Here is a 14,509-nt window from a genome sequence, read left to right as displayed (position 1 = left end):
CAAAAAAATTTTTAAACATGTAACAGCCTCATTGTTAAAGAGCTCGGCCTGATACCGTAACTACTGAGTAGAGTTTAGATTCTCGGCCTGAGCCCGAGCCAGACCGGACCTCGGGTCGGGCTCGGGCCGTTATTTTCCGCCACATCCTCGGGCTGCGCCGGACCCGGGCCGGACCCTTGATCAAGCAATTTTTTTTTTTTTTTTTTTTTTATCCATTACCTTATTATCCTATTTGGGTGGGGAGAAAGCTATGCCATAATCAGAAATATTATAAATATATATATAGGCTATATAAAAGTAACAAATGTGTAGCCTACAAAAGTTAGGCTGCAGTTACAAAATGCAGCACTACATGCGCGGAGTCTCCTCCTCTCGCACGCATCACACCGGGAGCTTGAAGATGTAAAGAAAAAAAGAAAAACAGGAGAATTAACTTTGAGCAAGTGTGGAGGAAAGTCGGAGGTATGGAAGCAGTTTAAACAAGTCGTGGGCAGTGACAACAATATGTTGTTCATCATTGTTTTTTTTTTTTACGTTTCTTCATTCAGATCCATTTGCGATCCATTCCATTCTAAACAAACAGCGCAGTTTACATGCTTCGTCCTTGTTGTATTATTCTAAACAGATTTCTGTAGTTCAAACAACTCTGAATTGTAGTTGAGAACGTCAGTTAAACGGCCCACGTATTAAAAAATTGTCGGGTTTAAATCGGGCTCGGGCTCATAATTACAGTTAATGTGTCGGGCCGGGCCAGGCTCGGACACAACGTGCTCGGGCTCGGGCAGGTTCGGGCTTGATTTTTTGGGCCGATCTAAGCTCTACTACTGAGGTGGTGTAACCCAGAGTGACCTTGCTGACGTGCTAATGTTAACATGCTGGTTAGCTCCAAATTGTTGCCGGCAGGTGTTTGGCCCAGAAAGGGCAAATGGTTTCTGACCGCTATCGCTGTGACACCGAACGCTGGACGCCTTGGCACCAAACCCTTTGTTCAAACGTTGTCTTATTGTTTATGGATTTAATGCTGAAAACTGAACGAAAGGACATTTTCATGCTGCACGGTAAACCAAATAAACATATTATTATTCTGCAACACAACCTCGTCAGACTATTCTTGAACGCTACGTTCGCCTGACGATGTTGCGAATAATAATATGTTTATTTGGTTTACCGTGCAGCATGAAAATGTCCTTTCTAGGACACTGAAGTGCTTGTCTGTCCAAAATACAGAATCATCCAACTGGAAATTCAACTGTGCCTTTAGCATTGAGTCCACTCTGATATGATAAGGACAGCCGCTGTTAACTCCAGTCGGGGAATAGTTACGGTTTTCAGTGGTGTCACCCTGGCTTACCAAGCAGAAAAGTGACCTGAATGTTGTTTTCCTGATTTAACATCCGCATGTACAGTATGTTACAGTTCCGTAGCCAACTTCACTGGTGTCTGCAAAGTGATGTAGTTGGGCATGTCTGACCTAACCCAAGTCCACTGGCTGTCCACATGGAATGCAGCCAGCAGATCCAAGTCTTTCAACCACCTTTCCCATTGGTGTAATATGTCCTGTGGTAAAGCATCATCCCATCCACAACGTCTCCGACATAGCTCTTGCTGCATCGTTTTGGCAACCACAGTGACAGGTGCCAGGAAACCCAGAGGCTCGTACACTGAGCTGTTCACTGACAACATACTCATAGAGTCTGTTTTTTTATCTCCATTTTAAATCTGAAAGAGTCCGTCTCGACACACCACCCAGAGCTCTTTCTACTGGAAGCTTGTCCTGATCCAGATCCAACTCCTTTAGATCTTTAGCACTTTTGCGATGGCTTGCAAAACAAAGCGACTGTTGCTGATCCATTTTTCCAAGATGAAGCCTCCCTTTCGACACAGCGCAATTAGATCTCTCATCATCTTAATTGCTTCTCCATGAGTGGCTGAGCTCTTTAAGCAATCATCCACATAGAAATGCAGCTTAACACATTGATGCACTTCAGCCGAAAACTCAGACTGGTTATCATCAGCAGTTTTCCTCAATGCATAGCTTGCACAGCTAGGAGATGAAACAGCGCAAAACAAGTGTACCATCATTCTATAGTCCACAAGTTCCTTATTGACATCACAATCTGACCACCATAGAAAGCGAAGAAAGTCTTTGTCTCCCTCTGCAACCTTCACCTGGTGGAACCAGGCTTGAATGTCACCCATGAATGCCACAGGTTCCCGTCTGAAGCGGGTAAGAACTCCTAGTAGTGAGCTGGTAAGGTTAGGACCCTGCAAAAGCTCACTGTTTAACGAGACTCCTTGACAAGTGGCTCCACAGTCAAACACCACATAAATCCTTTCTTTGCATGTTGGACACCATGGTGAGGGATCTACCACACCCTCCCATTCCCACGGCGCAGTTCCTGCTGAGGTACATAGGTCTTACCAACAAGCTTATTCATGTACTCTGCATACTCCTGGCAAGCATTTGTCTTTAAAGTGCTCATATTATGCTCATTTTCAGGTTCATAATTGTATTTAGAGGTTGTACCAGAATAGGTTTATGTGGTTTCATTTTCAGAAAACACCATATATTTGTTGTACTGCACATTGCTGCAGCTCCTCTTTTCACCTTGTTTTAGCTACAGAGTGAGGCATCACACTTATGTACCATCTTTGTTGGGAGTCGCACATGCGTAGTAAGTACTGCTAGCTAGTCAGTTGCAGAGTATGAGGGAGTGCCATGCTATCAGCTAGGCAAGCATTATAACATGTTACAAAGTGACGCACATTCGTCACGGAATTAAAGGTTGGACTAAAATAGAGCTGTTTGGAGCAGTTTGTGAACAGTGTTTTCTCTGGAAGATAGTAAGTCCCTTTGGGGTGTACTTTGGGCTTTTTCCTATAACGTGCACAAAAAGATATATAACACAATAAAGGAAAGGGGAAAAGCCAAAAAGCATAATATGAGCACTTTAAGGAACCTTTTCCTCAATCCCTCGATCCTTTGCTTAGCCACTACAAAATTGTTGGGCAGACAGACTTCCTTGTTCCTGAATGGCAATTTCAAACAATACTTCCCATCTTGAAGTACTGCTGAGTGCTCCATAGTTTCAAGAAACCTGCGGTCTTCTCTGGACATTTCTTTCTCCTCCATATTCCTTTCATTGAAATCATGGTTGTACTGATTGGTTGGCATTTCGTCTAGTTTTCACAAAGATATCCTGTTCGCCATAGCTGTGCGAAGCTCCGCCTCCAAAGCACCACTGTTTCCATTCATCGGGCCATTAACTACCCATCACAGCACAGTTCTAATAGCATACGGGCCATTCCGGCAGCTGTTGATGACCTCCCAAGGATCCAACACCTTGGGAGCGTTGGTTCCGATTAACAGGTCGACATTTGCTTTCATGCTTGTGATGGTACCTTTGACAAGTACGGCCATTTAACCAGGTCTTCAGGTGTCACCATCAGCTCTAACTGGCATTTCCTTTGCATGAGAACCTCTGGGAGCATATAGAAGCCATTGCTGTCCAGACCAGATACCTCTAAACTAGTCAAGGAATAGGCTGGAACAACAGTTTCTTGCCCCATTGTGCACAACAGGCAGTTTGTTTTTCTGCCTGTAATATTCAGCTTCTGCATTAGATGTTCCGAGCAGAATGTGGCTGAACTTCCAGGATCCAAAAAAAGCATAGGTTTTATATATGCGATTTCCTTTTGTCGATTTCAGCTTTACAGGGAGAATGGATAGAACACACTGATCCTTACCGGCCCCTGTATGTCCAATTGTTTCATATGAAATTGGTTGGTTATTACTTGGTTCCTTTAACAGTTCCATAGCTGTACTTTGCCTTTTGATGTGTAGCACAGTGGGATGAGTTTGACCACAAACCTTGCATGTCAAGCGCCTGTCACAATCCCTGCTCATGTGACCATTACCTAAACATGCAAAGCAAACTCCCTTTTCCCTCAGAAAGTGAATCTTTTCCTTGTGCTGCTTTCCGTTGAACTGTTTGCATTTTTCCAACGAGTGACTACCAGCACAGCAAGGGCATCCAGCTTTCTTTTCCGTTCCTTGATACGATGTTGGCTCTTTAACTTTCTCAGGCAAGTCCATAGATGTTACTGTGGTGGCAACGATATTTCCATATGCTCTGTTCCTGGGATGGGATTTAAACCTGGTGAAAGTCGTCATGCCAGCAATGCCAGGTGATGGATCCCGTATGTCACCAAACAGCGGGTCAGAAAGAATGCTGACACGACGCTCAATAAATCTGATCAGATCAATGAAGTGAACTCTCTGGTTAGTGGTTTCTATTATGCCATAAGCTATGGTCCTCCATTGCTCCCTCATTTTGAATGGTAATTTTGAAATGATGGCTCTCATGTAGGCATGTCCAATTACTGTATGTCCTGGTGCTCCTCCGTCACATTTCCACAGTCACGCAAGAATAAGGAGTAGGCTTGAAGTGCTTTTACATCCTCAGATTGTATTGTTGTTTGCCAGGTCAAAGCCCTTTACATATACACAGTTGCAATTTTGTACTGATTGCGCAAGTGCTCCTGTAGAAGACCCTTTGCTGTGGCATAGCCACGCTTAGGCTCCATATGTTGGCAGCTACGCATCAACTCTTGTGGCTGTCCTCTGGTAAGTTGTTCCAAATAGTACAAACAATCTGCCTTTCCTGCCTTTTCCTCCACTCCTTGCTCAAAAGCTTTGATAAATGCTCTGTATTGGAGAGGGTCCCCTTCAAAGATGGAAATATCTCGTAGTGGCAGCGACAACGAACGCTGCTTGCACCAAAGCAGCTGATATTTCGTTTTTGCCTGTGCATGATGCGAAGTATGTCTCCAGGTGGATTTTAACTGATTTGATGAGTGTATTTGGATTGCGTTCACATTCCTCATTTGCACAGTTGTTGGTTGGCATTGAGAATGATGCAATGTTCCAAACATATTGCTTTCCTGCTGCTGTTCAATACTGCAGTGATGTTTAGAAGCATTGCTCAGTTTCCTTCTGTCGCACATCCATTGATGTATGCTTACCAAGCAAGTGCTTTTTCAGTAAGCTTAACCACCCATTTCTCAGTTTGTACTGTAGAAATTCTAAAAGAGACGTGATCGTTTGATTTCTGAGGAGGAAGGAGAAAGGCTTGGGTCCCATTGAAAAGTTCTTGTGACAATACACTGCAAGCAGCGGACATACAAAAAATGCTTCCTTGTGGGGTCACAGTTTTGCAGTCCTGAATCCTTTTAAAGTTTCACCATTCCTTTGGAATTGTGGGTGTTTCCTTGAATGAAAAACTCTCTCAGGATAAGGACACACCTCTGAATTCTGGTTTACTCCAGGTCACAGACAAAGGTCATTTATCATGGTAGTGTCAATTCTATTCAACTTTACAGAGATATGCATTTCCTTTGTTCTAATCAAGTCTGGCCCAACAGTGGGTGGCTCTCAAAGTTGTTTAAACAATAGGTCTTCTAGAGCTTCTACCTTTATGCTAAATAACAGACGTGACTTATTCAATTCTTTAGAAGCTAGGGTTGGGGTGAGGCAGTCGAATGTTGATTAGGCTTAATCAGTATTGAAACAATCATTTTCGGCTCAGTGTCACTCAGTCTCACAGTAGTTTACATAAAATAAGTTACATTTTTGACCTAAAACTATATTGCTCTAAAACATCAATGTTTTAACTTTTTTAACTTCAACAGTACTTCATGCCTGCCAGTCACGCTGCTGGATTTACCAGTGGTACCTTTACTTTTACGCACACCAGTAGTTACTGCGTTACGATCCATGATGCTGTAGCAAATAGTCAGTGAAAAATATTTTTGTCTGCGCTCTTTAGCGACCAATGCATTGGGTTTATGCTTTATGTGTGTACACGTTTAAATGGCCATTCAAGTGTAGCTTACTCATACCTCCGTAGGGCGCCGTTCGATGATCCGGTGATATGATGTCCGACAACCGGCCGGCTTCAGTGCGTCATCTGTACTCCAACAGCTGACGGCAAACTCCTCCAGCGTAGTAAAAATCCAGATCAGAAATCCAAAACCACTACAAACAGACCTTCCCTTTCTCTCACACCGATCGTTTCGTCCCAAACGCACCCTGGCGTGCAAACAATGTTCCGATGGCGTGGTTTTTGACTCATTTTAAAGACGCTCGGCCTGATACTGTAACTACTGAGGTGGTTTAACCCAGGGTGACCTGGCTGACGCGCTAATGTTACCATGCTGTGTAGCGTTCAAGAATCATCTGACGATTTAGCGTTTCAGAATAACAATATGTTTATTTGGTTTATTTGGTAAATACATTTTATTTTTACTTTTTACTATTTACTATGCAATTACTGTAAATACATTTTACTATTTTAATATTTACTCTATTTAATATTTATTATTGTTGTGTGTTATCAGAATCAGAAATACTTTAATAATCCCAGGGGGAAATTATTTTTGTTACCACTCCAGGTATACAAACAACATATACAAACAACATATATTATCCAGACTTTTAACATATATAATAAAAACAAATATACAGTAATAATAAATAAAATATGAAGTGTTATGTGCAAATAGTGCAATAAAAAGAGAAAATGATTGTCTATGTTGAGATGATTATAGTGCAATAAAAAGAGAAGTGAATTGTCTATATTTGAGATGAGATGATTACAGAGTGTGTGTGACTCTCTGAGGGAGGTGTTGTAGAGTTTAATGACCACAGGCAGGAACGACTTCCTGTGGCGCTCTGTGGTGCATCTGGGTAAGAGGAGTCTTCTGCTGAAGGTGCTCCTCTGCTGGGCCATGTGTCGTAGAGAGGGTTGAGACATTATCCAAGATGGACTGAAGCCTGGACAGCATCCTCCTCTCAGCCACGGTCGTCAATGTGTCCAGCTCCTCCCCCACGACACCACCAGCCCTCCTGATCAGTTTGTTCAATCTGTTGGTGTCTGCGACCTTCATCCCACTGCCCCAGCATGTGACAGCGAAGAAGATAGCACTGGCCACAACAGACTGATAGAACATCCTCAGCATCGTCCGGCAGATGTTAAAGGACCTCAGCCTCCTCAGGAAAAAGAGTCGACTTTGGCCCTTTTTGTAGACAGCCTCAGCGTGTCTAGTCCAGTCCAGTTTATTGTTTAAGTACACCCCCAGGTACTTGTACTCCTCAACAGTGTCCACAGGGATCCCCTGGATGGAAACAGGGGTCACAGGTGATTTCGCCCTTCTCAGATCCACTACGAGCTCCTTCGTTTTTGTCACATTGAGCTGCAGATGGTTCAGCTCACTCCACTCCAAGTGACAAAGTTGCCCACAACAGTCCTGTATTCAGTCTCATCACCCTTTTCTATGCAGCCAACTATTGCTGAGTCATCAGAAAACTTCTGAAGGTGGCAGGACTCAGTGCAATAGTTGAAATCTGAGGTGAAGAGGGTGAAGAGGAAGGGAGAGAGGACAGTCCCCTGTGGAGCCCCAGTGTTGCTGACCACCCTGTCAGACACACAGTTCTTTAGGCGTATGTACTGTGGTCTGCCCGTCAGGTAATCAACAATCCAGGACACGATGGGGGCCTCCACCTGCATCGCAGTCATCTTCTCACCCAGTAGAGCCGGACGGATGGTGTTGAAAGCACTGGAGAAGTCAAAGAACATGACTCTCACAGTGCTCGCAGGCTTGTCCAGATGAGTGTAGACTATGTTCAGCAGGTAGATGATGCTGTCCTCAACTCCCAGGCTGGGCTGGTAGGCGAACTGTAGTGGATCAGTGAAGGGCCTGACCATAGGCCTTAGCTGCTCCAGGACGAGCCTCTCAAAGGTCTTCATGATGTGGGACGTCAGAGCCACCGGTCTGTAGTCCTGAGGGCCACTGGGACGCAGTGCCAAAGGGCACAGGAACGAGGCAGGACGTCTTCCACAGCACGGGGACCCTCTGGAGGTGCAGGCTCAGGCTGAAGACTAGACTTAGTACTCCACACAGCTGGGGGGCACAGGCGTTAAGCACCCTGGAAAATACACCGTCTGGACCAGCAGCTTTGCCGGAGTGGAGTCTAGTCAGCTGTCTTCTCACCAGGTCAGGCGTGAAGAACACTGTAGAGGTGACTGTAGGGGGAGGGGTGAGGTCCTCAGGTTGTAGAGGACATGGTGTAGAGCCGGGGGGAGGGGTGGAGTAGGAGGGTGTGAGTTGAGGTGGTGAGGTGCAGACAAAGGGCCTGTAAGGAGGAGGAGTAGGAGGAGGTGAAGTGGCAGTTTTTGTTGGGCAGCCAGCAGCAGAGACTTGTGGGGGATGGGCCGCAGTATCAAACCTATTGAAAAATAGGTTCAGATCATTGGCCCGGTCCACACGGCTCTCCAACCCCATGCCACCAGTCTTCTGGAACCCAGTGATGGTTCTCATGCCGCCCACACATCCCTCATGTTGTTATGCTGGAGTTTACTCTCCAGCTTTCTCCTATAACTGTCTTTAGCCTCCCTGATTTTGAGTTTGAGTACCCCCTGCACTCTCCTCACCTCATCACGGTTGCCATCTCTGAACGCCCTCTTCTTTTCATTCAGGATAGCCTTCATGTCCTCGGTGATCCAGGGTTTATTATTGGCATAGCAGGTTACAGTCCGAGCAGGGACATTGCAGTCCACACAGAAATTAATGTAGTCCGTGATGCACTCTGTGAGCCCATCAATGTCCTCCCCATGGGGCTCACAGAGTGCAGGCCAGTCCGTCACTTCAAAGCAGCCCTGCAGTGCCTCATAAGCCTCATCCGACCACCTCCTCACTGTTCTTGTGGTTGTAGGCTTCCTCTTCACCAGAGGCACATAGCAGGGTTTGAGGTGAACCAGGTTGTGATCTGACCTGCCAAGAGGGGGGAGAGAAGAGGAGGTGTATGCTTCCTTAATGTTAGCATACATCAGGTCCAGGGTCCTCTCTTCTCTGGTAGGACAGCTCACATATTGTTTGAATGTCGGCAGAACTCTATCCATGGTGACGTGGTTAAAGTCTCCCGACATGATGATGAGGGCACTGGGGTGTTGAGTCTGTAGTTTGGAGATGGTGGTGTGAATGATGCTGCAGGCAGATGTTGGGTTTGCAGAGGGAGGGATGTACACGACAACAGTGATGACATGTGGGATCTCTCTAGGCAGATGGTATGGACGGATGGACTAGGCAGATGGTATGGACGGAGTCCAACGGCCAGCAGTTCAACATCCGGGCTACAGAGCTGTTCTTTAATCGTGATATGACACCATCTGCTGTTTACTAGAACGGCAAGCCCCCCGCCTTTCCGCTTACCGCTCTCGGTGCAATCCCGGTCCGCCCGGACAGTGTGGAAGCCATCCACGGAGACGTTCTGGTCCGTAATGTCCCTGTGCAGCCATGTCTCCGTGAAACACATCAGACTGCACTCGCGCTACTCCAGGTGGCTCCGCGTTAGCGCCGTTAGCTCATCCATTTTGTTGCTAAGGGACCGTACATTTCCCATAACAACAGAGGGGAGACAGGGCTTAAATCTTCTTCTCTCCATACGCCCATCCCGTCTCAACCCTCCTCTATTCCCCCGACGTTGCTTCCCTCCTCTGCGTCCCCGGTGTGTTTTTCTCCAGAGTTCGGGTGGTATATTAGCTTGTCTGACCGCAATGCCGGCCGGCATTAGAGCGATCAGCTGTACTGTATGTCCCGGTGAAAACGGCATTGATTAAAAAAAAAACAACACGAAAAAAGCACCAAAACTCTGCAAAGTAACCTCGTTAGAGAGGGCAGGAGTTCACAGAGTTAAAGTGATAAAACAAGAACGAACAAAAGAGAATGAAAGTTAAAAAAGTTAAAAAAAAAAAAGCGAACTAAAAAGCTGGAGCAGGTAACAGGCAGCATGCAGCTTTCGCGCACGCGCACTCAGAGTGACGTGTGTCTTCTACTTTACTCTTATTCCTTGCTGCTGCAACAGTGTGAATTTCCCCATTGTGGGATTAATAAAGGATTTTGAATCTTGAATCTTTACCGTACAGCATGAAAATGTCCATTTTTTTCAGTTTTCAGCATTAAATCCATAAACAGTAAGACAACGTTTGAACAAAGGGTTTGGCACCAATGCGCTCCAGCATCACAGCTTTCGGTGTCACAGCAATAGCAGTCAAAAACCATTTGCCCTTTCCATGCTAAACACCTGCCAGCAACAAGTTTGAATCTTCCTTGAGAAGGAGCAAATTGTATTTGTTAAAATTGTAGATAATCATTGTTAGTGCTTTTTCTTCTGCCAGGTAAAGCTGTGGGCAGTCTGAACCTTGGGAACTTCTTTGCATCCCGTAAGGGTTACAGTCGTCAGGGCTTTGACCAGCTGAGTACTGAAGGCAGCGACCAGGAGAGGAACGATGAGGACAGCAGCGACTCCGAGAATGAGGAGTACTCTGCTCTGCCGCCTCTTCAGTCCTCCTCTTAGACACTCTGGGACCAGCCACCAACCTTTGTTTTTTCTGGCAATTCAAGATGTATGTTATTCGTCATGTGTGTAACTGTTGTGTTAGCTGCCAATCGTATTGTTTATATATTTAAATATATGCTGTATATAAAATAATTTAGCATAATTTAGACGATTTATTTCATCTTTATTTAATTTACCTGTGATCTTGATGCAGCATTGGTGACACAATTCACACATATCACGATGAAAGATTGTTTTTCCGAAATCAAACTTGTATTTAGTGAAATTATTAGCACAATCCCCTGGACACACGTTACAATATCTGGTGTCAGATTCAACCCAAAACAAGAGATAACTCAACTTTTAATTTTTTTCTTATTTTAGAGATTTTCTTAAAATGAGAATCAGGAACAATCAGGAGAAATTGTGAAATAAGTTATTTGATATTGAAAACAGATAAAACAAATCTAAGCCCATTTGTGGATTTTTATTTATTTTAACTAAAAATAAACTAAACTTTACTGAATTTACTACTTTAGATGGGGAATTTCTGTGACTGAAATGTGGTCAAGTATTTTACAGTTAGTCAGTTGATGTTATATATTTGTACTTAAAGTGACCAGTTTGAAAACGTTAATGGCTCTGTTTTCATGGCAGTGCTATGACCAGCACAAGCAGAACTACGACATTTTTTTTCTTTTTCTGATCGAGACATTAGCTTTGTCCAGCTGTTTGCCCAGGTGGGAAGAGAGGTACAAACAGGTGGAAGTGCAGAAAGAGTCCTTGGAATTTTGGGAGAAGTTTGGTGAAGGTGGGAATAGATGTCTCTGAACCATGTCTGTTTCTGAGGCAAGTCACTCCGCTGCCAATTTGTTGATTCTGTCAACAAGAGCAAACTAAATACTTGGAGAGAATGTTGTTAAACATTCAAGTAGGTGCATTTTAATTGCCCTTTTTGGTTGCTTTAATGTGGTTAAACCCGAAAGGAACTTGATGGAACATCAGTAAATTGATGATCTATGAAATAATATGAGTGATTCTTACAGTTTCTGTATGCCCAGCTTCATATGAACAGTTTCTCCTTTAGTTCATCTCTGCAGACATTTGAGGGCATCAGGACACGTATATCGATAAATCTACAGCCTCTGATTTAAGAAGTGCCACAGTAGCAGTTGTTCATGAGGGAGACAGTAGATTACCGGGAGTCATGAACCCAAAAGCTTTTAGCAAAAGTACCATTTCATACAATATGATGTAATTATTTACATTCTGAGATACAGTAGAATTAAGCCTGAAATAGTGTTGGATTAATCATGTAAACGGCTTCAGCAAACTTTTTTTATTCTTTTTTTCAATTGTCATTGTCAAACCCCACACCATCTGCCTCTGGCTGCAGATTTGTGGTACTGTGTCTTATGGTGCCACTCTGCACCATCAGACAACAATCTGATTTCCTGGATAAGCCGAACTTCTTTTGCTGAGCTGTTGCTGTTATGCCTCACTGTGATTGGCTTAGCTGTTTCAGTGCGATGAGAGCAGTGATGTGATTAGTGATTGCCACACCTCCTCTTCTATATTCCACTTCACCCAGCCTTTTTACACTTTGCGCTGCTGAACCAAAGTAGCAGGTGAGGGTAGGCGCACAGTCCGTGGGCTCGAGATGTACCACTTTTGCTGGTCACTGCGCTTGCTAAATTAAAATAGGGGCCCTAAAAAAGGAACACAAAACATAAATACAGTGCTTTTCATGACATTTAAATATCTAAGGAAAAATTCAATTAAGCCGGATTAATTATGGAATTTTGCAATTATTGTGATTTTAAAAATGAATAGTTTAACAGCACTGATATGGTATACAGTATAACTGTTAAGTTTACTGGAAAAGTGCATACATTAATCTCTTCCATGTAGCTAAACACAGCATTATTTCAACAATTGTTTGGTTAATATTTTAGTCAGTAACATTTCACTTGTAATGTTGTGCCTTTTCTGTATTTTGCCTTTCTTCAGCACCTGCCATTACAAAATGCACCAGCTGCTGCTAGTAGAACTTGTACTATATTGATTTCTCTTCATTCAAGTGAATGGAAAATTGATACTATTACGTGTGTGTGTGTGTGTGTGTGTGTGTGTGTGTGTGTGTGTGTGTGTGTGTGTGTGTGTGTGTGTGTAAGATGCCAATCAAACAGCCAAGTCTCGAGCACTGTAACTATTACATCAAACTAATAACTTCAGACGGAATAAAGAAATAGCATTAATTGAGAAACAGTACATCTTAACATGTTGAGGACCACATTGTTCTGTTTGCAAGTTGTTTCCTTCTACCTACAAATTATTTATATTTGATATTTCCGTCTCCATTTTTATGTAAAAAAGTTTTAACAGCATGCATGTGCATGCTGTTAAAACTCTTAAAACACACTTGAGTTGTCTAATCCAAAGCAGTGAACATTATTGTTTGGTAATGCACTTAAAGTGTAGAGTAATTTGAAAAGTCTGCACTGCATCACCTAATATTGTAGGGGTGAAACTAACAGTGTTCCTAATTTATAATCTGGCAAATCTGGATTACTTGATCAATTGTTTTGTCTATAAAATGTCAGAAAATATTTTAAATTATCCATCTTTAGCCCAAATTTAAATGTTCAAATATCATGTTTTGTCCAACCTGATAATGATTATCATAGACGACAGAGAAAGCTAGCAAATATTCAGTTTTCAGTTTTGTCATTTTTACCTAAATTATAATATCAATGTTTTTTTTTTGTTTTTTTTTTAAATAGTTGCAGATTCCCTTTCAATCAATTTTTGATTAATGTTGATTTTTTTTTTTGACTAATTGCTTCAGCTCTATATATTGTATGGAAATACCTGGAACAGTAGAAAAAAATAAATCAAAATTTCTAAAGCATAGCAGCATCGTTTGCAAAATGGTTAGTTTGTGATTTAAAGAATACAACTTGTAGCAAACAGGTTAAATCCTGCAAAACAGCTTGTATGGTTCTTTAAATCTTTGTCTTCATAGGGCTGCAAGTGCATGTCTGCATTTTAATGGATCTGTATCAGCAGATGGAATTTTCAATGGCTGCTGTACAAAAGAATCTTTTGTGCACAGGTACAGCAGCCGTTGAAAATTCCATTATACTTTCAATAACTGGAATTGTTTCTTAACAACTGCAACTTAGTATATTGTTGAGATTTAACTTGAAAAAAGTTATTAATTGATCACGTTTGATTTGATCAATACTAATTTGTAGGAATGAATGGAAAATTGAAAATATAGGAAACATGTTCACACACACCAACATAATGGAAAACACAAAGGTGGTGGTATGAGGATGTTGTTTGTCTAATCAGAATATTCAATTTCATTCTGTATTCTAAGGTTTCATTTAATTTGTTCAATATTTTATTCCCTATTCCTGAATTGAATCCTGTATTCTGCGACTCATCAAATAGTTATGTTTCTATCTATATGCTGAGTTTGCCATACAGTTTGAATGAATTACTTCCTTAATAGCATGCCATACATATTGCATTTCTAAAGTTGCAGTCACATGTGGGCTATCTGATATTTATTTTTGTCACACTGGTTTTGCTGCAAAAGTACTATTTTCAGTAACTATGTTATTTGTGTAATAAAGTATCTGCAAAGCATAATGGAGGTTGTGGGATTAAGATTAAGACATACTTTATTGATCCTGCGAGGGGAAACTACATTTTTACACTGATTTTGAGTCTTTGAGTTGAAAAAAGGCAACAAAAACATCTAAAAAAATGCAACAAAAAGGCAACAAAAATTCCTAAAAAAGGCGACAAAGGCAGCAAAAACATCTAAAAAAAGGCAACAAAAAGGTGGCAAAAAAGGTAACAAAAATGTCTAGACAAAAATGTCTAAAAAAGGCAACATAAAAGGCGACAAAAACATCTAAAAAAAGGCAGCAAAAAGGCGGCAATAGGCAACACGAAGGCAACAAAAATGCAACTACAATACGACAAAAATGCAACAAAAAGGCAACAAAAATGCAACAAAGAGAAGACAAAATGCAACACAAAGGCCTAAAAAAGGCGATAAAAAGGCAACAAAAAGGCGACCAAAAAGACAATACAATG

General features: G+C 42.3%; 1 protein-coding gene across 4 annotated transcripts in view; it reads left to right on the top strand.

Annotated features, from left to right (window-relative positions):
* pam (peptidylglycine alpha-amidating monooxygenase) overlaps positions 1-12,662 on the top strand; it is a 109,976-nt gene extending 97,314 nt beyond the window's left edge. For all 4 annotated transcript variants that reach the window (XM_035991296.1, XM_031287260.2, XM_031287255.2 and 1 more), the window contains one exon: positions 10,236-12,662. In XM_035991296.1, the coding sequence (XP_035847189.1) occupies positions 10,236-10,414 (179 nt within the window). In that variant the 3' untranslated portion in view covers positions 10,415-12,662. The remainder of the gene's footprint in view (positions 1-10,235) is intronic.
* Positions 12,663-14,509: the final 1,847 nt, after the last annotated feature.

Source organism: Sander lucioperca, chromosome 14 (genome assembly GCF_008315115.2).
Source record: "Sander lucioperca isolate FBNREF2018 chromosome 14, SLUC_FBN_1.2, whole genome shotgun sequence".
Classification (NCBI taxonomy): Eukaryota; Metazoa; Chordata; class Actinopteri; order Perciformes; family Percidae; genus Sander; species Sander lucioperca.
Note: the sequence above shows the minus strand (reverse complement) of the source record. Positions and strands in the feature narration are given on the sequence as shown.